This window comes from Mustela nigripes, chromosome 13, assembly GCF_022355385.1.
Source record: "Mustela nigripes isolate SB6536 chromosome 13, MUSNIG.SB6536, whole genome shotgun sequence".
NCBI classification, from domain to species: Eukaryota; Metazoa; Chordata; class Mammalia; order Carnivora; family Mustelidae; genus Mustela; species Mustela nigripes.
Window position 1 is genome coordinate 17,651,172 of NC_081569.1, and position 22,973 is coordinate 17,674,144.

Consider the following 22,973-nt stretch of genomic DNA (forward strand, 5'->3'; position numbering starts at 1 on the left):
TATGCTCACTTGCAGGAAGGTGGCATTTCTGCAAGGCCTGGTCTGGATAAGTCTTGCTTTCCAATGACCAAACCATCTCTCCTTCCACAAAGCAGAGGCAGAAAGCAAATTATTGTCTGGACCAGGCAGCTAAAGCAAAACATAGAGTGGCTGGAGGAGTGTGAGGGGCTGGAGTGCCCCTTCCTGGGGAAAGGTGCCAGGCCTGCTTGGCCCCAGGTCATGGTGGCCAAGCAAGGACACAGGCCACACTGCCACGTTGCCAGATATCTAGATAGGAGCCACAAATTCAGATTTTCAGGTGAAACCACCGTGTTTTTAAATGTTGGTAATGAATTCCAGAACGTTTATGATATCGTGCAGGCCACACAAAAACTGGGGGCAATTGGGCCACCAGTTTGCAAACACAGGGTGAAGAGACATCAAGAGAAATAAACGGGGAGTCTTCAGTTGCAAAGACCAAAAAGGAAACATAAACATCCTTGAAGCTGCCATTAGAAATTTCCCTCAGCCAGTCAGAGGTTATCAGAAATTCTACAGTTCTTGGGAAAGAGTTCTCTAGCAGGCCTCCTGGCCGGTGGTCATGTGTCACAGCAGTACTTACCTCAGCACCCACCCCCCTGGCCCGGAAAACAGGCATCATAGGTATCAGGTTCACAGAAACCAGGGGAATGAATAAAAGAGCTGAAGAGGAAAGCAGTTTTTGTGTCTGATTTACGTTGCAGTGCCGTTTCACCATCTCTTCCCCCAACCCCGGGCTGCAGGCCAGGCTCTGGAAGATGGCCCTTCCTTTCTGCCACACCCTACCCTCCCAGAACCCCCATCCCTGCATCCTGTGGGCCCTCACCCAGGGGTCCTGAAAGTGAAGGGAAGTGCTGTTTGCCTCTGAGGCCCCTCTGCAGCCGCCTCAGCCAAGGCTCCCCCATGTTTACAAGGCTTTTGTGATGGCTGGTGGCCAAGTCCCCCGCGGAATGCTGGGGCACAGCCAGCACGCAGCACAGGAAAGCCAACTGGCATCGGGAGCACCCTGCTTCATGCTCTGGGGGGCCTTCGGTTTCCTTCCGACTGCACGCAGCACAGGGGCACAGGCAGGTGCAGAGCCTGGAGAGAAAGTGAACTTTCCCAGGTGGCCTGGGACTGCCTCACGCCAGGGAGGCCCAGGGTGACTTCCAAGCTCTGGCTTGCAGAGTGTCCTGCGCTGCTGGGCAGGGTGGAGATGCAGACCCGCCACTCACCTTGGACCAGTCTCCAGTCTTCCACTCGTAGCAGCCTGAGTAGTCCTCGCACACCTCCTCTGCTTTGGGCCTCGTGGATGCGTCGCATTTTCCTTGTGAATTGGTGCATGTCACAGTTCGTTTCTGCGTCCCTTTGCCGCAGGTGGCTGAGCACTGCAAGACACCGTTGGGATGGTTGACCCTGTCTGGTTCAGTTCAAGGTCATCAATGTCTATTAAGTTGCAACCGTGTGCCAGACCCAGTGCTGGGGATGTAAGGATGAGGATGCTTCTATAGGCATCTAGAGTCTGAGGCACATGGTTCCAGCTGTGACTCAGCCAAGTGACCAGGGATGGGGAGAGCTTGAGGTACCCAAAAGACCAAACTCAGAATTTACTGGCCTGCTACCAGGTCCAAAAGACCAACACAGTGGAGAAGTTCAAGGGGCAAATGCTGGTAGATCCCTTCAGTGGAGCAGGGGACAGGGCCAGGGAAGCCAGCTTAGGATGCCCATGCAAAGACTTCTGACGCCCATGACTCCTCCTGGCTGGCCTCCAGCTCCATGCACACTACCTGGGCCAGCCTGGGGCAAAAGCACAGGATCGGGGCGGAAAAGGTGGAGATGCAAAGCCAAGCCATAGGTGACTTTCACCTTAGGCCGTTGGTAAGGTCTTGCAGAGAGCTACAGTGACTGTGTTAGGTGTGGATGCCAAGAATGTCACCGAGCAATGGTCCCTGTGATGATTTACCTACTTCCCAGGAGACACTGCAAGAGAAAGTATGGTGAGGGGACCCAAAGAGGGCCTGAGGAATGACCAATCATGTGCGAGCCCTGAGAGTTCAAGATTCCCACGCCCTCGGGCAGGAAGAGCCTTGGAAGAAGGGAGGAGAGATGGGGTAATGGGTAAACATGGCGGACCTGCGGGGTGTAGCTGGACCCAGCTTCTGGCATGCTCCCTCTGAACTCAGGGAGGGACCTCCCCAGGCTCCGACAGAGCTTACCACCTTAAAACAAAGAAGGAAGCCCAGGAGGACAGACCTATGACCTTGGGAGGACGGGACTGACAGCATACATGATCCAGCCAGCAACAGGGGGCAACACAGCCTGCAAACCCAGGGAGCTCTCCCTCCTATTTGTGGGGTATGGAAGCCCTGCACGTCTCTACCACAGAAACAAAATGTCATTTGTGGAGATGGTGGGCTGAAGGCTGCATTCTGCCAAGAGGTACAGACAGAGTGAACCCCAGGCTCCCAACAGCTGGGTCCCAGAGCTATGTGGGGGGACAGCCCATCCACTGTGGTAGCACAAAATGGAGCCCTCATGATTCAAGCATCTGCTTTCATACTTGCTTGATTTACCAGAAACATAGAGCAGTGATATTTTTGAGACACAGCAAACTTGATTTTTTAAAAAGTTCCACTGTGTCCCCTGGGAAAATGCATCTAAAGGACAAAAGTTGTTCTTTATATTTCTATTATTAACATTTATCCCAAAATGTTATATAGCTCTATTTTTCCGATGAGTTCAATTTAGCTCTCTGAAGTTTTTGTTTTGTTTTGTTTTGTTTTTCAGACTTAGCTGGCTTATTTTAGAAGAAACACACATACTTCAGAACTGGCTGTGGCATCATCTGGGGGGAGGTGGAGAGCATGCGTATTTGATCCCGTGTGTGGGTGAGGGGTTGGCTCAGAACCTTGGAGGCAAGGGGTCAGTCCAGAGCAGGTGTTACCCTCTTGCAGTGGGAGCCTAGGTGACTGAGTTGAAGGTCAATCTCTCTGCTTCTATGCTTGGTGATGCTCCCTGACCATTTCAGTAGCTCTGCCCACACCCACGCTCCTTCTTCAACTAGAAACCTACTTACCACTTCTGCCAGAGTTCCTGCATCATCTTACTTATTCTGCATTCCCTGTCCCTTTCCATCCCCTGCCCTTGAATTTCAGATGCTAATGTCTAATCTGGTTCTTGACCAAACCTTGGTTCAGCCCTTCTGAGCAGCAGCCCTGGAAGCCTGAAGTTTTGAGAAAAGGGCAGCATTGCAGGTGAGCCTTTCTCTGGAGGAACTGAGAACAGGAGACAGTCACTATCTTTTGCTTCCTTCCTGGTAACTGCTCCTCATTCTAACAAAGCTTGGAAGAAGCTGGGGGAGAGATAGGAAGGGCAATCAACAGATGCCAGCTCTACAAAGGCAACTTCTGCAGTCAAATAAATTTCTCTACCATGAGAAATTTAAACCCATTTGTTTCTGGATGAAGAAACATTAAAGAAGAAACATTTAAGGCTTCAGCAGTGGGGTGCCTGGGAGGCTCAGTCAGTTAGGCATCTGCCTTCAACTCAGGTCATGATCCCAGCTTCCTGGGATTGAGCCCCATGGTGGGCTCCCTGCTCAGCGGGGAGCCTGCTTCTCCCTCTCCCTCTACCCCTCTCTCTGCATATGCTCTTTCTCTCTCTCTCAAATAAATAAATAAAATCTTTAAAGGGGCTTTAGCATGTGGTGAAGCAATAGAAACACCAGTTTGGTGAGTATCTCGTGAATGAGGGCAAGATTTGATTCCAAATTGACTGTTCAGAAAGAGGCATTTGGCTCGAGCCTGAACTGAGCCAGAAGGAGACTGGTGTGGATACTATTTCAGCATTAGGATCAGGTACACTCAGAGATACAGATGTGAAACTAGAGATATTTCTTTAAACCTTGCTTTAGTTGTCTCACATTTTCCAATCTGGTATTCTTAATGCTATGATGATAGTTGATAATGTCAGCCTTGGTTACTTTGGTAAGGACTTTTTTTTTTCTATTAAAAAGAGTCTGGATGGAAAATTTATGGCTTTGATCTGATTAAAGCATAAATTTTGTTTGGATCAAGAGCTAGTGATCAAGGACCTCAGGCTCAAGGTCGGGGGCAGGGTGGTGGTGGAACTGCATGCCTGCCCCAACCCCTCCAGCAAGTAGTCCCCCTCCCTAAAAGAGGTCCCTTGAATGTTCAACTTACAATCCTAAGTATATATAAAAAATAAAAATTTTAAACTCTTTTCCCTAAAATATCATAAAGTGCAGGATAAAGTCTCAGGTCTTCAAATGTGTATATGTCAAGATCTGTCTGAAAAGTAAACCCCATTTCTGAGCAGCCAAGGGTAGACTTTTCGCTCATTAAGAATGGGCTGAATACTTTCTTATTCAAAATAATTCCAACTGTTTGGCAATAAAAAAGAACTTTAAAAATATTTTCCACACTGAAGAGTGTCTTGGATTTAGCCTTTCTGACTTTCCTAGAACACATTTGATGGAGGACCTGAGGGAAACTTGCCCTTTATTCAAGCTATTTTTTGTTTTATGGCCAGTCAAAATCATTAATGCAAAGTCAACACAAAGCCTTGAAGGATGATATTAACAAAGATAAAATATTTCCAGAATCAGTCTTTCAAGTTAAAACTTAAGGCTTAACTGACCTCTTTCCAAAATGTTTTATGGCATGAGATATGTGACTCCAACTTGTATACTAAAAACTGTCCCTCCAAGTGTCTGCTTTGCCTCTTATAATCTGCAAAGACTGACACAGAGTTCAGAGAAAACCTTTGAAACTGCCTTCCCAATCTGATGGCACTAGAATTCAAATACACCAAAAGAAAATTAGAAGGTCAGCTGGTTAGTCAATTGGTATGTTTACCTACGTAATTACCTCCCCAACCACCCACCCAAACATCCATCCATCCATCCATCCATCCACCCACCCACCCATCCATCCATCCATCTACCCACCCACCCAACCAACCATCCATCTATCCATCCATCCATCCAACCACCCACCCAACCATCCAACCATCCACCCATCATCCATCCATCTTTAAATGAGAATTTTCTAAGGAACTGGGATTGAACTGTGGTAAATATTACCAAAAACATACATATGATCAAAAACACATTACCCATGTTTGTTTAGCCATATTGTCTTCTCAGTTGGAAGTTAGGAACACATGAGCTAGAATACATCTTTTTTAGTTAGCTAGGGGCTGGCAAGCACTGTGATACTTGGGATTGAGTCACAAATAGCATAGAGGGAAAGGCACCATGTTGGGGTCCCTGTGGACAAGGCAGCCCGGGCACCCACCTGTGACCACTCAGATGCCTCCCAGATGGACAGGCAGTCTTGGCCTTCACAGCTCTGCACTGGTGCTGGCCGGGGGCCTGGGCAGTAGAGGGGCCGTGTGGTGACGTGGGTGCCGTCTTGCAGCTGGTATACGCAGGTTACCTCACGATGCTGGATCCCCTTCTCACAGGTAGCTGAGCAGGGGCTCCATGGGCCTGCCACCCACCTGTCCAGGAGAAGGAAAGACAATGAGAAAATAACCGGGTGGGGAGGCCAGCTGCCCCAAGGGGCCTTCCAGACACATCATGGAGTCTTGGGCCTGTAGCATGAGGGAGGGAAATGGATATAGAGAGCTTTGCAATTGACATGCAAAATAATTCTGAAGTAGTAGAGCAGAGGGAGTCACATGAGTTAAACGGGTCAAAGGCTTATTCAAAACAGAAATCCTTCTGCTCACAACAGCTCTATGGCAGATATAATTATTGGTCCTGAGTGGTTGCTCTCTCTGGGGCGGGATCACATATCCCACCCACTGTCTACGTCATGTTTTGTTCAATGGGGTGTGAGTGGACATGAAGCTGGCCATTTCCCAGCAGAAGCTTCGAATGTGATTGTGTTGTTTGGCTCTGCTTCTCTCTGTTTCCTGCCCTCTGCCATGAGAATAGCAGGTCCCACCATGGGAATCTCCGACATCTGACCTCTGCCATAACAGGACATGGCTGTCAGCCACTGAGAGGCTCAGGTGGTTTGTGACTACAACAAAACCTGACCAGCACGGTCCCTGACAAAGGACACCCAGGGCCAGCTTGAACACACCAGGACCAGGGACTTCCTGGTCCTCCAAAGAGTGGAGGGCCTTCTTGGGTGGGGACAGTCATTCTTGAGGAGGCAAGTTGTGGGCTGGGACAAGACTGAGCTGGTGACAGTGCTCCACTAAAATTTGGCTTAACTGCCTTCCATTTCAATGACCAGGGTCTCAGCCTGGTGTGGCAAGAAGCTAAGCTATTGGAAATCACGATTTCTCAGGACACAAATGGGGCTTTGAATGCCTTTTTGGGGACACAAAAGGACCCTCTCCTCTGTCGGTCCCTGCATGAGCCTCAGATCCTCCCAGCTCCCAGGAGCTCACCACTTGACAACATGGCTGAATCCGGGGTGCCTGGGTGGCTCAGTGGGTTAAAGCCTCTGCCTTTGGCTAAGGTCATGATCCCAGGGTTCTGGGATTGAGTCCCGCATCGGGCTCTCTGCTCAGCAGGGAGCCTGCTTCCCCACTGCCCTGCCTGCCTCTCTGCCTACTTGTGATCTCTGTCTGTCAAATAAATAATAAATAAAATCTTTTTTAAAAAGGGCTGAATCCACTGATGGCCAGGTCTGATAACCATTCAGTTCTTCCTCATTAGTTGGAATAGCCCTAAGCTCCTGAAACCAATTCTGATCATGTTCTACTGTTAGAAATGTCGGTGGTGTCTTCCACCCTGGCAGGGTTCTTGAGGGGACACTAGGTGGTGCCAGGCCTCTCTTCATTTCCAGGTCCAGCTTACTTGCTCATTCATCTATCCCAGCGCGGCACATGCACGGAGGGCTTCCCATGTGCCAGGCACTGTTCTAGGTTCTGATGATGAGGCAGGGAACAAAACAAAGCCCTGTCCTCTGAATCTTAGCCTCCCGATGGGGACAGACAGTAAACCAAGGAAGGATACAAAGTAGACTATATATAGTGTATAGTAGATCTATATATTTATGTCAACTATGTCTATCAGTATATATACCCAATATATAGTTGATATATAGAGGATGATAAAGATACACAGAATGATTTATAAAGAATGATAACACAATAGACCATACATAGTGTATACTATACATCCTACATGAAAAGAGAAGATGCCACATGGTGGGTAAATGCTTTAGAGAAAAGTAAAGCTATGGAGGGAAGACCGGGGAGGAGGTGAGGGGTGAGCACTTAAGGTGGCAGGGATGGTCCCATGGATAAGCTGACATGTGAGCAGAGCCTAGAAGTAAGCAAAAAAGTCATCATGTAGTTCCTTGGGAAAGGACTGCTAGGCAGAGGACACAGTGGGTGCAAAGGCCCTGGAGAAGAGTGTGCTGGCAGGGCTGAGGAACAGCATGGGGTCTGGTGTGGCTGGGGGAGGGCTGAAAAGAGAGAGGGGCAGACAGAGGAACATGGGAGAGGACAGGGTGAGATCCTACAGGCCCTGGTTGGCCACTGTGGCTCTTGTTTGCATAAGATGCAGTCACATGGGGTTTGGTGAGAGGAGTGATGTGCCCTCCAAGCTCAGAGAGGGTCATTCTTGCTCTGGGCAGATACCAGTCTACAGGGCAGCAACGAGGAGACTACTGCACTAGTCAAGGCAGGAGATGAGGGTCATTTTTATTAGCTGGGGGTGGTGGCAGTGGTTGGGCTAAACTTTGAGAAAATTTTGGGAGCTACCCAGGCCCTCTCCCCTCCACCTCTATATTGTTCTTCCTTGTCTGTTAGTGCAAGCTCAGGCCTTGAGCTCAAGCTCTTCTGACTTCCAGTCCCCTTGGTAGAGCTCCTCACTGTCTTCTAAGCCCCTGCAGGGAAGCTCTTCTTACCAGATCCCTTGCCTATGCTGTGGGATGGAAGTGACCGTGTCTACCCTGGAGTGTGAGGACAAGGGACATATTGCCTGTAAGCTGCTCACACCAACACCTGGCACACTTAAGCCTATATAACTCTTGGTAATTGTTCTTCTTTATCTCCTCAGTAGGTGATAATGAAGTCCTAGAGAGCAATGAGCAAATCTTGCCCCAATTTTAGCCTGGACAACACTCAAAATGAAACCAACTCCTACCTATTTTTCCTCTTCTGGTCTTAGGAGTAACAGGATCGCCTTCTTAAATATTTGAAGATAGCTCTTTTGTTCCCCTTTTAAGTTTTCTCTTAACTTGATAAGGATAATTTGCATGTGGCAGATTCTGAATCCTTTCCCTTCTAATTCTCTAATCAGTCACTACTATTCTCAAAATGGATTGCTTTGTTGTGGGCAAAATGGCCCAGATGTGGTCTGAAAGCATCAGGGGAGAATGTGATGATTTTTTCCCCTCTTTAAAGGGAGGCTCTGTGTTCATTAAAGTAGCTCAACTCCACACTATGTCTGTTTTAAACAAGCAGACTGCACCTCTGTTACCTCCTATGACTTCTTTTTTTCCTCTCCCGAACTGACTCTCAGCCAGATTTCCTTTGTCCTGACCTTTTGCCATTGACTTTGTGAATGCAAATGTGAGGTTCTAGCCAGAGACCTGTTTGGTGCTACTGCATTGACCTCAACCATGGAAAAGGCTTCATATCCTCCTGTTTTTTTTTTTTTTTTAAGATTTTATTTATTTATTTGCGTGTATGAGAGAGCAAGAACATGAGGTGGGGGGAGCAGAGGGAGAGGGAGAAGAAGACTCCCTGCTGAGCAGGGAGCCCCATGCAGGGGCTCGATCCCAGGAGCCCAGGATCATGACCTGAGTTGAAGGCAGACTGAGCCACCCAGGTGCCCCCTAACTGGAATTCAGATAAAAACTTACAATAAAAACACTGATGGGAAAATATCTGGGTGTCCCTGCTCATGGCAGCATTACTCATGGTAGCCAAAAGGCGAAAGCAAGCCAAGTGTCTGTTGGTAGATACACAGGTAAACAAGGTATGCTAAGTTTGTACCACGGGGATAAGATTCAGCCTAAAAAGGAAGGCGCTCTTGTCCCAGGCTGCAGCATGGATGACCCTGGGGGACATTATGCTGAGCAAAATAAGCAAGTCACGAAAGTAGACATCCTGAATGATTCCGGTTGGGTGAGGCAACTGGAGTAGATTCAGAGAGACTGAAAGTGGAATGGGGGCTACCAGGTGGGAAGGAATGGGGAGCTCATGTTTAATGGGCGTGGAGTTGCGCTTGCACAAGAGGTCTATAGACTTCTGGAGATGGTCGGCTGTCATGGCTGCACAGCTCTGTGAACGTACTTCATGCCACCGATCTGTAACTTAACAATGGTTAAGGTGGTAAATTTTTTTTTAATTTCAATGTATTTTTTATTTTTTTTTAAAGATTTTTTTAAAAAATTTATTTATTTGACAGAGAGAGATCACAGTAGGAGAGAGGAAGGGAAGCAGGCCCCCTGCTGAGCAGAGAGCCCGATGTGGGACTCGATCCCAGGACCCTGAGATCATGACCTGAGCCGAAGGCAGCGGCTTAACCCACTGAGCCACCCAGGCGCCCTCAATGTCTTTTTTAATTAAAAAAAATTTTTTTTTATTTTCAGTGTAACAGTATTCATTGTTTTTGCACCACACCCAGTGCTCCATGCAATCTGTGCCCTCTATAATACCCACCACCTGGTTCCCCTAACCTCCTACCCCCTGGCCCTTTCAAAACCCTCAGATTGTTTTTTAGAGTCCATAGTCTCTCATGGTTCTCCTCCCCTTCCAATTTCCCTCAACTCCCTTCTCCTCTCTAACTCCCCTTGTCCTCCATGCTATTTGTTATGCTCCACAAATAAGTGAAACCATATGATAATTGACTCTCTCTGCTTGACTTATTTCACTCAGCATCATCTCTTCCGGTCCCGTCCATGTTGCTACAAAAGTTGGGTATTCATCCTTTCTGATGGAGGCATAATAATCCATAGTGTATATGCACCACATCTTCCTTATCCATTCGTCCATTGAAGGGCATCTTGGTTCTTTCCACAGTTTGGCGACCGTGGCCATTGCTGCTATAAACATTAAGGTACAGATGGCCCTTCTTTTCACTACATCTGTATCTTTGGGGTAAATACCCAGTAGTGCAATTGCAGGGTTATAGGGAAGCTCTATTTTTACTTTCTTGAGGAATCTCCACACTGTTCTCCAAAGTGGCTGCACCAACTTGCATTCAAGGTGGTAAATTTTACATGTATTTTACTATAATTTAATTAAAAAAAAGTGATGGTTAGAAACAGGGAGTAGAGACATGAGAAAGGGACAAGGAGGTGAAGTGTCTCCTCTGTCCCAGGGAGGCATGGATGAGGCAGGAAACAAGGCTGGTGCTCAGCTCCATGCAGCCATGTTGTGGCCATAAAGCATCCGTGCGGAGCATCCTCACAGCCCTGCCTGAGAGATGGGAGGAGCTGGCTCACAGTGATCAGAGATATTTTTCAACTAGATGATGATGATGATGATGATGATGATTTTGTTTCTGATCTTGACAAATACCTCAGCGAGGTATGGGGAGAAAAAAAAATGACTTTCTGGAAACTGGTTTTTGTGGCTGAACCATTTTACCAGAATGAGTACATGGCTGCAGGAAGCTGGTCTACAGTGGTGGACCATCTCCATGCAAGTAAACATCTGAGGAAAATTCCATTAATTAATTCCAAGTCCAGGAATTTGAGAAAGGAACTGCTATTCCATAAAACAATTCATATAACAACTGAAGTCTGATTTTTTTTTTTTTTAAACACTCATTCCCTCTCAAAACCTTAACAGTGACATTTACTAGCTAAGTTTGAGTTCGCAGATCTTCTTAAAACAAATTCTTGAGGAATCCACTGTTAATGCTCCTTTAGTTCAGGTCACCCTTCCTTAGTTCCTCTGGAGTGAGGAAGGATTCCTTTTCTGTCTAATAGGAAACAGATGGCTCCTCCACACACACTTCAAGTTTGACCGTTCTAATCAGAACCTACCTGAGACCTTGTATTATTATTATTTTTACTATTGCTATAGCAAATAACCATAAATGGAATGGCACAAAGTAACAGATTTAGCACTTGACACTTTGGGAGGTTGGAAATCTGACATGGGTCTCCCTAGTCTAAAATAAAGGCTCTGCTCCCAGGGCTGCTTCCTTCTGGAGACTCTGAGAAGACCTGCCTTTTCCAGCTTCCAGACACTGCCCCCCATTCCTTGGCTCGTGTTCTTTTTCTCCATCTTCAAAGTTAGCAGCTTCAGGTCAAGTCCTTCTCACACTGTATCCCTCCAGCGTTCTTGTGTACCCTCCTCCCCTCTTTTAAGAACCTTTGTGATTGTACTAGACCTGTGTGGATGCTATAGGATAATCTATTTTAAGGCTAAGCTGATTAGCAACTGTATTAGTCTGTGAGGGTTGTGGGAGAAAGGACCACAAACTAGGTGGCTTGAACCATCAGAAAATTATTCTCTCATAGTCCTGGAGGTTAGAAGTTAAAAGTCAAAGTGTTGGTAGGCTTGGCTCCTTCTGAGGGCTCTGAGCGATCTGTTCTATGCCTCTTTCCTCGGTTGTAACAACAGCTGGCCATCCTTGGCATTCCTCGCTTGTGCGAGTGTTTCTCCAATCTCTGCTCCTGTCTTCACATGGCGTCTGCCCTGTGTCTCTATGTCCTTACATAGCTGTCTTTAGAAAGACTACAGTCAGATTAGCTCAGGGGCTCACCGGCTTCAGTATGACCTCATCTTCGCTAATTACACCTGTAATGACCCTATTTCCAAACAAAGTCACATTCCGAGATACTAAGGCTAGGACTTCAACATCTTTTTTGGGGGCGGGGGTGGGGTTGGTTGGGGGAAGGATACAATTCAATCCAGAGCACAAATTTAATTCCAGTTGCAACCCTCTGCCTCCCTCATTTCCCTTTGACACGGAACTCAGCATACGCAGGAGTTCTGGGAATTAGGATATAGACATGTGTTGGGGGGGGGTGTTATTTTGCCTACCCCAGACCCATCATATTCACAGTTCTGAGAAATTTCAGCTTTTATTCAAAATGCACATTCTATTCAAATTTTAATTTGGCTGAGATTTAAACTAGGCAAAGATCTTGTGAAATCTGCTGAAATCTGACTTGGTGATTACAAAGAACAAATAACATATTCAAAATCCTGCTCTTTTCACATGGATATTTTATGTTGAATATCAAGTGAATCCCAAATATAGACAACCAGAGAGAGAACATGGGTAGGTCATTCACTTTCAACAAGTTCAAACTAAAGAAAAAAAAATAGCATGAGATGTATTTCAATACAAGAGGTGCTTGAGCTAACAAGTGTGTCTATGGGATTCAGTCAACTTTATCCATCTCTAAAATGCATCACTAAGAAGGGTCTGGCATTGGCTGAGCACCAGTCTGGGCCGACCTCTGTGCCAGGGATGTTCTCTGTATTGACTAAATTAACCAAAGGAAGGAAATGAGATGTTCATATGTGACAATCTGAGCAGTTCTTACAGAGACAAATACCAGGCATGGCATCATATAGGCCACATGTAAAATATCACAGCTTAGAAAGGATGATGCAAAACAGATCCAAAGCTCCAGGAAGCTGCAGGGCAAGTTAAAGAGAGAACAGCTACTATACAAAGTACAGTTGCTTTGTTCAACCTTGGCTTACATGTCCCCCAGGCACATGAGTGTCAACTTTATGCCAAGTTCTCAACTGAGCGCTGGGGCACTTGGCTCAGTGTCCCTACATTCATGAAGCTCAGGCAATTGTGTGGTCCTTGGGGGAAAGAGAAACATATAAACAGACAATTTCTTCACTATCTGATAAGTGCTGTGGAGGAAATGGAGTTTGAGTTGGATCCAAGGTGAAGTTGGCCCATCACAGAAGCCGGGCTCAGTGCTCTCACAGAGAGAGCCTGCTATGATATGCCAAGGGGTGAGAGAGTGAGGCCGCCCAGTTTGGGACAGCTGGTACTCAAAGAGTACTTAAAGGTGGGTGGAAGAGAAGTTGCCTTGGGTGTCTCAGGTAATCATGAAACTTGGAGAAAGGTGATGGCCTTCACCGAGGCAGTAGTGGAGAAGTGGAAAATGGACTCAAAGCTGTTTAAGAGTGAGACTGACAGGGCTTTGGGTATGTGGGGCCAGAAACAAAGGGGACAAGAGTCAAGATCAGGATTCCAGTGGGCTCAGAGGACACCAATGCTGCCTCCACAGTGATGCAGAACACAGGGAGAAGACTTGGCCTGGGGGGCAGAAGGGTGGGCACCACTTTGAGAAGGTCAGGTTGAAGCACCTCTGGGAGCTGAGTGGTGCTGGGAAGGGTCCGCAGGGGCAGTTCTGGCGTTCAGGGGTGTGGTCTGGGGTGGGGACTCAGGGTGGGAAGTCATCAGCAAGAAGGTCATGGTAGAGAGCCGGTAAGAACAACTCACCTGGGGAGCTTCTACAGGGAGAAAAGAGAACAGAGGACAGATGGCAGGGGCCAGGAAGGTGAGCATCTATGACTGGAATAAGGAGAAGGGGCAAGACTGTTCAAGAAATGCCAGATAGGGTTGGGTTGGAAGAGGCCTGAAAAGTATTTTCTGGATTTAGCCACAAGGAGGTGTTGCTGAGTGAGGAGAGGCCCCAGGGAGAAGGGCTGCCAGCGCTGTGACTGCTCAGTTGAATGAGGGTGGAGAAGAGAGACTTCAAACAAATCTGATTTGATGTCTACACAGTGGGCTCCACAGATCTCAATCTTGGGGTCATACTCAAGCTTTGGAAACCAGGCCTGTCCCCATGGCAGAGGTAAGGAAGACCTCTCAGCATTCTCATTGGGGCTCTGGTCAAGAGGCTGCTCATGGAAGAAGCACCAGTGAGAGAGGGCCTCTGAGTGAGAAGGAAGTGCTGAGAATAGCTCCAGAACAGACCAGGAGCTTCCTCTCATGGACACGTCTGTCTACAAGGGGCAGAAGCTCTGGGAAAAATCATCCTGGGCCAGATGACAGAGCAGGTGATCTGTCAGAGGCCCACATAGTATCTGAGATGCAGATGGCCAGCAGGGGTGGGAGGCCAGGGACTGGTGAGTAGAGAGAATGTGTTAAGGGGAAGACTGGGACTCAGTCAGGGCTCAACCCTGTCTCCCCTTTGAGATTTGGGGCAAAGTCCAGGCCCATTGGTTAGTCCACTTTGATAAAGGGTCTGGGCTTTGATAAGAGTGATATTGTCCACCCCAAAGCCAGGAAGCACCCAGGATGTCTGATCTGGAAAGGTAGACGGATCGAAGCTCTCCCTTTTCATTTAGAAAGTTTGAAGAGGGGCACCTGGGTGGCTCAGTTGGTTGGGCATCTGCCTTTGGCTCAGGACATGATTCTAGGGTCCTGGGACTGAACCCCAAGTCAGGCTTCCCGCTCATAAGGGAGCTTGCTTTCCCTACTCTCCCTACTCATCCTCTCTCTTGTTATCTCTGTCTCCTCTCAAATAAGTAAGTAAACTCTTAAAAGAAAGAATGAAAGAAAAGAAAGTTTGAAGAAAACTTGAAAACAAAGGCTCACATTTGCCCTTTGGTGAGTCAGCTTTGTACTCTATGAAGTCACGGTCACCCCTCTGCTTTGTGACCCAGTCCTTTCCCACCACCATCTTGATTTGCACCGCCAGAGTTCCCAGAGGAAGGCTGCTCAGGGCTGGCTAGTCCTGCATTAGAGATGGAGAAACCACTGGGAGAGGTGGCCAGACTGGCCCAAGGCCCACCAGTTATTAAGGGGTGAGGGTCCTCTGTGTCTGAATCCAAGGGCTTTGTTCTTTACTTACACAATTATGGTTCTGGTTAGGGTACACCACCCTAATCATGATGTCCTATAAGTCAGGGGGGCACAGGTATGTTAGACAGACATTCTCAGATTCTCGGAAGCCTACATTCAGGACCTGGACTTGGGTCTTCACTCCACTGACTCACCGGCCACGTGATCTTGGGCAGGTCAGTGCTCAAGCCTCAGTTTCCTTCTCTGTAAAAGGTCGGTACCAGTGTTCTCATTTCACAGGCTTGTTGGAGGACTGGCCCAGGTGATCGCTGCTACATAGTCCAGGCCAGATGCTAAATCATGGGAGGTAAAGCTCTGGGGGAGACGGCTCACCCAGAGGAGGCCCCCTGAGGATGTGGGTCTCTTCCCATCCTCCCTGGTAGAGGGTTGCTATCCATTGGGCAGTGAGGGTATGGCCCAGAGAAGGCAGACTCCTTGCTCAATTTTCCCATGGATGACAAGGCCTTCTCCAGGGTGCCACTTGTGCTGCATGCCTGGGAGTGAGGACACATGGCAGAGGCCGACTGGCCAAGAGCTGGACCCCCTGGACCCCTTCCCCAAAACACCAAGGAGGACTGTAGGCAGCATCAGACTCCCATCTGTCCGAGTGGCTTTTATGGCTCAAGGCAGACTGAGCCAGCAGCTCCGTTAAGAAAACAATCAAAACAAGATTTTAACATGTGCCATTTATAGTCTCTGAAGATACATGGCTGCTTTTATTGAACAGATGTCTGTGAAAGAAGGCGCAGGGCGAGGAGCAGTGACTGGGACTTCACAAGCTCAGCTGTGATGTTCTCCCTGGGGAACGAAAGGGACGCTTTATAGCCTCACGTTCCGTTTCAACTCAGCGTTTCTCCATTTAAAACTTGAGAATTATGAGTTCTCATATATATTTCCCCGAAAAGTAATATTATTCACATATTTGTCTTTTGAAGGAGGAAATGAAAACCTGAAGGGCATAATGAGGAACAAATATGCAAGTCTGTGAATGTGAGGTTTTCTGGGCTCCAGTCTGTTAGTCCAGCCCTGAGAATCAAGATGGCTGGTTGGCCAGGGTCTGAGAACTTTCCACATGTTCCTGAAAAGGTCTTTGAATCTGTGGTTAGTTCTCATTTGCTGGGGAAGGGAAGACAAAGAGAGGGAGAGAGGAAGGAAGGAAGGAAGGAAGGATGGACAGATAGACTTCAACACTTAGGTAAAATATTGTTCAAGGGAAAATGTTTTAAAAATGGGTTTCTCTAGAGGAGGTGGGTGGGGGATGGGTGAAACAGGTGATGCGGATTCAAAGTACACTTATCATGATGAGCACTGAGTAATGTATGGAAGTGTTGAATCACTATGTTGTACACCTGAAACTAATAATAATGCTGTATGCTAACTACACTGGAATTAAAATAAAAAATCTAGAAGAAAATGATTTCTCTAGATCTTATACCAGGTAATCCTTTTTCCGGGTCTCCTTTGTGCCAGGCAATGTTCTCAGCACCTGACATAATTCAACTTATTTGATCCTTATGATGATCCCACATAAAGCCATTTGCAGGTGAGCAAATCGAGGCACAGAGAGGTTAAGCGCCTTGCCCCAGGTCACACATTAGTTAAATGGAAGAACCATTTTAATGGTTCCAGTGAGATACAATTGACATACTATATAATTCAGCCATGTAAGGAGCAAATTCAATATATTCACAGAATTGTGCAACCACCACCACAATCAATGTTAGAACAGTTAGTTACCTCCAAGAGAAACCCCCATATGACTTAGGTGTCATCTTCCAAGTCCCCTACCTCCATCACTCTCAACCCTTGGCAAACACTAATCTATTTTCTATCTTTATAGTTTTGCCTCTTCTGGACATTTCATATACATGGAATCCTATAACATGTGGTTCCTGGTAACTGGTTTCTTTTTCTTAGCATAATGTTTCCAAAAGTCATATATGTGGTGGCATACAGCAGTACTTCATTCCCTTTTATTTTTGAATAATAGATGATTGCATGGATATACCACATTTTATTTTTCAGCTCATCAGTGGATGGGCATTTGGGTTGTTTCCATGTTTTGGCTATTATGAATCATGCTACAATGAACATCTGTGTATAATTTTTGTGTGGATAGATGTTCTCATTTTTCTTGGGTATATTCCAAGGAGTAGAACTGCTGTTTGATATGTTAGCTGTATGTTTAACGATTTGAGGAATGCCAGGCTTTTCCAAAGCAGCTGCACCATTTTGCAATCCTGCAGTAGTTCAGGAAGGTTCTAAGTTCATCACATCCATATACACTTTTGCTATTGTCTGTCTTTTTCATTATGGTCATTCTAATGGGTATAAAATGGTATCTCCCTGTAGTTTTGTTTTATTGTGGCAAAAGATACAAACCATGGAGTTTAACATTTTAATCACTCTTCAGTGTATAGTTCAGTGGCATTAAATACGTTCACAATGTTGAACAGCCATCACCATCATCTTCCAAACTTTTCTTCTTCCCAAACTGAAACTCTGGACTCATTAAACAATAGCTACTTATTTCCATTCCCTTCCCAACCCCCTGGGAACTATCATCCTTTCTGTCTCTATGAATGTGATGACTCCAGGTACCTCCTATAAATGGAATCACATAGTATCTGCCCTTCTGTGAGTGGCTTCTTTAGCATAATTTCTTCAAGTTTCATCCATATTGTGTAGCATGTGTCAGAATTTCTTCCCTTCTTGGGGCACCTGGGTACCTCAGATGATTAAGCCTCCGACTCTTGATTTTGGCTGAGGTCATGATCCCAGGGTTGTGAGATTGAGCCCTGTGTTTGGTTTTGCACTCGGCATGGAGTCTGCTTGAGATACTCTCTCTTCCTTTTCCCTCTGTGCCTCCCCACTGCTTGCACACTTTCTCTCTCTAAAACAAATAATCTTTAAAAAAAATTTCTTCCCTTCTTAAGGCTAAATAATATTCCATTGTATGTATGTAATACATTTCATTTATCCATTTGTCCACTGATAGACACTTTGGGTTGCTTCTACTTCTTGGCTATTGTGAATAATCTTGCTATGAACATGGTTGTACAACGTTTTTTCTGAGTCCCTGCTTTCAGTTCTTTTGGATATATACCCAGAAGTGGAATTGCTACATGATATGGTAATTCAGTATTTAATTTTTTTGAGGAACCACCATATTATTTCCCCCAATGATTATACCATTAGACATTTTAATCAGCGATATATAAGGGTTCTAATTTTGCCACATCTTTACCAACACTTGTTATTTGCTTTTTTTGGATAACAACCATCCAAATGGGTATAAGGGATTATCTCATGCTTTTGAAGGATAGTTCCCTCATGACTAGTGATGTTAAGCATATTTTCATGTGCTTATTGACCAACTGTGTTTTCTTTGGAGAAATACAGAACCAAGTCCTTTGCCTATTTTTAAATTGGGTTGTTTTTTGTTGGATTTGTAGAGTTTATATATTATATAATCTATATATATTCTGTAGAATATATATATTCTCTATATTACTCTTTTATCAAATATATGATTTGCAAATATTTTTCCCATTATTTTGGCTGCCTTTCATTCTGTTGATAGTATCTTCAACGCCTAAGAGTTTTTAATTTTGATCAAGTCCAAATTATCTATTTTTCCTTTTGTTGCTTGCGCTTTTCTTGAAATAGCTAAAGAAATCATCATCAAATCCAAGATCATAACACTTTTTTCCTGTTTCCTTTTAAGAGCTTTATAGTTTTATCTCTTACCTTTAGGTCTCTGGTTCACTTTCAGTTAATTTTTGCATACTGTATAAAGTAAGGATCCAACTTCATTCCTTTGTATGTATTTACCATTTGCTGACTTTCACTGTGGTTTTATTTGTATTTCCCTGATGGCTGATGATAATGAGCATCTACTCATGTGCTTGTTGGTCATTTGTAGACCTTCAGAGAAATGTCTACTCAGATGATTTGTCCATTTTTAATTGGGTTGTCTTTTTTATTATTGAGTTGTATTTTTTATATATTCTAGATGCAATTACTTTATCAGATATATGATTTGCAAAAGTTTTCTTCAATTCTTTGGATTATCTTTTCATTTTCTTGATGACTTTGAAGCACAAAAATTTTAAATTTGAATAATGTCTCATCATCTACGTATTTTTTGTTGTTGTCTGTGATTTTGCTCTCGTATCTAAGAAACACTTGCCTAATCAGGAGTCAGGAAGACTTATGATTGCTTTTTTTAAGTTTTAAAGCTTTAGCTCTTACACTTAGGTTTTGATCCATTTTGAATTCACTTTTGTCTATGGTATGGGCTAAGGATCCCACTTCGTTCTTCTGCATGTAAACATCCAGTGTCTCAGCACAATTTGCAGAAAAGATTAGTTTTTTGTTCACTGAAATGTCTTGGAATCCTTATCAAAAATCAACTGACAGTAAATGGAAGGGTTTATTTTTGGATACTCCATTATATCCTATTATTATTTATGTTTTTCTTTATGCCAGTACCATACTGTCCTGACTATTTTAGCTTTGTAGTAATTTTTGAAATCAAGAAGCACAAGTCCTCCACCTTTGTTCTTATTTTTAAAGATCGTTTTGACTCTTCAAGGCCCTTTGCAATTCCACATAAACTTTAAAATCAGCTTGTCTGGTTTATGCAATAAAGACATCTGGAATTTTAACAGGGATTGTGTTATAGCTATAAATATATATATATTTATATATTTATATAGGTTTAATAGTTGAATTTTAATAGAGATTGTGTTAAAGCAGTTGATCTATTTGTAGAATATTTCCATCTTAATCTTAAGTCTTCCAGTCCATGAACTTGGGATATATTTAGATATTTGTTACTTTTTCTTTCAATAACATTTTGGTTTTTTCAGTGTAGAAATCCTGTACTTCTTTTATAAAATCATTTCTAAGTATTTTATTGTTTTTGATGCTACTATAGAAGGAACTACTTTCTTAATTTCCTTTTCAGATAATCCCTTGCAAGGATAGAGCAATATAATAGATTTTTGTATATTGATTTTATATCCTATAATCTTGCTCAGTATGCAGTTTTAGCAACTTTTTTCATGGATTTTTTAGAATTTTCTCTATATAAATCATGCCATCTACAAATAGATATAGTTTCACTTCTCCAATCGAGATGCCTTCTCATTTTCACTTCATATTCTTGCCTGAAAATGTCTACAGGCACAGTACAATGTTGAATATAAGTGGTAAAAGCAGACATTTTTGTCTTGTTCTTCTCTTAGGAGAAAAACAGTCCTTCTCCATTAAGTATGATGGTAGCTGTGGGTTTTTTATAGATGTTCCTTATGAGGTTGACGAAATTCCTTTCTAGTCGTAGTTTGCTGTATTTTTTATTGTGAAGGAGTATTACATTTTGTCAACTGCTTTTTTGTGTGTGTTTGTCAACTGAGATGATAACATGATTTCACCTTTTATTCTGTTGATGTGGTATGCTACATTAATTGATTTTCAGATATAAACCAACCTTGTATTCCTGGGACGAGTTCCACTTGGTCATGGTGTGTAATCCCTTTTATACTGCTGAATTCAATTACCAATATTTTGTTGAGGATTTTTGTTTCTTTATTGATAAGAGATACTAGCCTGTAGTTTTTTTGAAACATTGTGTCTAGTTTTGTTATCAGGGTAACACTGGCCTTACAGGATGAGTCATAAAGTGCTTCTTCCTCCCCCCACTTTTTGGATGAGTTTGTGAAGGACTTATACTAATTCTTCTTTATATGTGTGGTAAAATTCACCAGTAAAGCCATCTGATCTTGGGCCTTTCTTTATGAGAAGTTTTTATTACTAATTCAATCTCTTTACTTGTTATAGGTCTATTCAGGTTACCTATTTTTTTTTTCCTCAGTCAGTTTCAACAGTTTGTATTCCTGGGAATTTGTCCATTTTAACTAATTAATCTAATATTTGTGCCCAAACCACTTTTATTTTTTCAAAATAGTAGCACCAAATCCCCAGATAATAATGGGGACAAATAGAGGGCTGTTCAAGGGATGAGGTATGCCAAGGTCACTGTGTTGTTTGGGAAAAGGCTAGTGATTCTGAGTAACTCTGAACTTTACTGAAACCCTGAGAGTTCAGATATACATGAAACATTTAAGGGTAACCACTGAAAGAACAGAGAAACAATCTATAGTTTCCAAATAAAAGAAGGGAAAGAAGTAAATAAGAGATACTTGTTAGTTCTCAATATTTTGTAATTTTCAGTACCATTTCCATTTTAACCCACAAGTTACATATATGTATATTTTTGGTTAAATATAAATATATGTATATTTTTAGTTTCTGAAAATGCAGAGTAAGATGGATCATTACCTTCTTACAGCTTATTTCCATTGTAGCTTTCTTGTGCTCAAAAAAATCGTGTGTTTTGTTATGTTAGCTGCCAAAAATATAGCCTTACCAGTCGACAGAAAAAGAATCAACATGCAGAAGCAGCATGTTATTGTATAGAAGAAATAACTTCATGGTCTCAACTCATACTATCCAGAGAAAGACCTTCTGGATAGGTTAAAGTCTTATATACAGGGAAAGCCAAATCTTAAAATTTCTGGAGGAACATGTGAGAAAGTAGATTGATGACTGGCAACATACAGAAGGAACTGTCAAGTAAGACAGAAGAAGCAAAACCCCCAAATTAAAAGTCAATCAATGCAACTAAATTAAAGATAAAAGCTTCTACTCAAACACACCACAGGTGAAAAGAACAGGCCTCAAAGTAAGATATTTATAATCTAGGACATATTAAGAACCCTTATAAATCAAGTCGAGATAGATAAATAGCCAAATGGGTTAACTGGCAGAGAACAGGAGAATCTATCAGAGAGGAAGAAATATCAGAATTTTCTATGAAAATACTAGATCTTACTATAGAGCAGGAGAGTTTAAAAAAAAAAATCAAACAATGATTTAACCATTTCCTGCCTACCAGATTGGCAACACTACAAAGTCTGACTAAACCAAATTTGGCCATGACCGGAGCAATGGTAGTTTCTATTGTGTTTATGGCATGGTAACTACAGGTAAGCCCTTTGAGAAAGCTCAATGTGTGCATATCTTATGACTCTCTCCTTGCATTTCTAGGGATGCAATTTCTTGCAGATGTGCTCAAGGAAACTGGACAAGGATGTTTAGTGCATAACTATTTATATAAACCCCAACTGGCAAACAACCCAAATGTCGACCAATGGCAGAATGACTTAGATACAGAAAATGGAAAAATAAAAAGTTGAAAAAACAGATGCACCAGAACCACCGTGGCAACATGGAAAGATCCCAAAGGCAAGATGAACGTACATATGCTGGCTAGGACCTTGCTGAAACATGCCAGACAATGCCTTCTCTTGTTTGCTGACAGATCCATATACAGGGAAAGCTTGGAAATTTGGATGGGAAGCATATACGCTAATGGGAGGGGCAGAGAAGAGGATCAGAGGGGACAAGGAGGGTTTTAGATGTGTCTGTATTACGTTATTATTTAAGAGATATGAAGCAGGGTGCCAGGGTGTCTCAGTTGGTTAAGTGTCTGTCTGCCTTGGGCTCAGATCATGATCCCATGGTCCTGGGATTGAGCCCTGCATGGGGCTCCCTGCTCAGTGGGGAATCTTCTTTGCCCTCTCCCTCTGTCCCCTCCACCTGCTTGTGCCCCTTTCTCTCTTTAATAAGTAAGTAAAATCTTTAAATGTTAAAAAAATTTTTTTTAAAAGATATGAAGTGAATACAGCAGTGGTAAACATGTTTACACTAGGATGTGCAGACATAGGTGTTCATTAATCTCAGTGCTTTCCGTATGTAAGAAAATGTTAACAAGAAAAATACACACACCAGAGTCAGGTCAGTATGTGCCAACTGACCTAACTGCAGACCTACTGTGATCAACCAAGAACACGGTGCCCAGGGGTAGATGCCTAGACCCCACTGTTCCCCCATGGCCATGAGGGTCAAATGCTGCTGTTTACTTCTTATTTTTTAAAAGATTTTATTTATTTATTTGAGATAGAGCAAGAAGAGAGAGATAAAAAGAGAGAGTGAGCACACAAGCAGGGGGAGGGTTAGAGGGAAAGGGAGAAGCAGACTCCCTGCTGATCTGGGAGCCTGATACGGGACTCAATCTCAGGACCCTGGGATCATGATCTGAGCTGAAGGCAGGTGCTTAACCGACTGAGCCACTCAG

At 43.9% G+C, this 22,973-nt stretch overlaps 1 protein-coding gene across 6 annotated transcripts in view; it reads right to left on the reverse strand.

Annotated features, from left to right (window-relative positions):
- Positions 1 to 22,973, reverse strand: part of ADAMTS17 (ADAM metallopeptidase with thrombospondin type 1 motif 17) — a 374,867-nt gene that overhangs the window by 58,299 nt on the left and 293,595 nt on the right. For all 6 annotated transcript variants that reach the window (XR_009399014.1, XM_059371667.1, XM_059371665.1 and 3 more), the window contains 2 exons: positions 5,316 to 5,520; positions 1,233 to 1,385 (listed from right to left, as the gene is read on the reverse strand). Coding sequence is in view for 5 of the 6 variants with exons in the window: in XM_059371667.1 (XP_059227650.1) it covers positions 1,233 to 1,385; positions 5,316 to 5,520 (358 nt within the window). In the remaining variant the exon portion in view is untranslated. The remainder of the gene's footprint in view (positions 1 to 1,232; positions 1,386 to 5,315; positions 5,521 to 22,973) is intronic.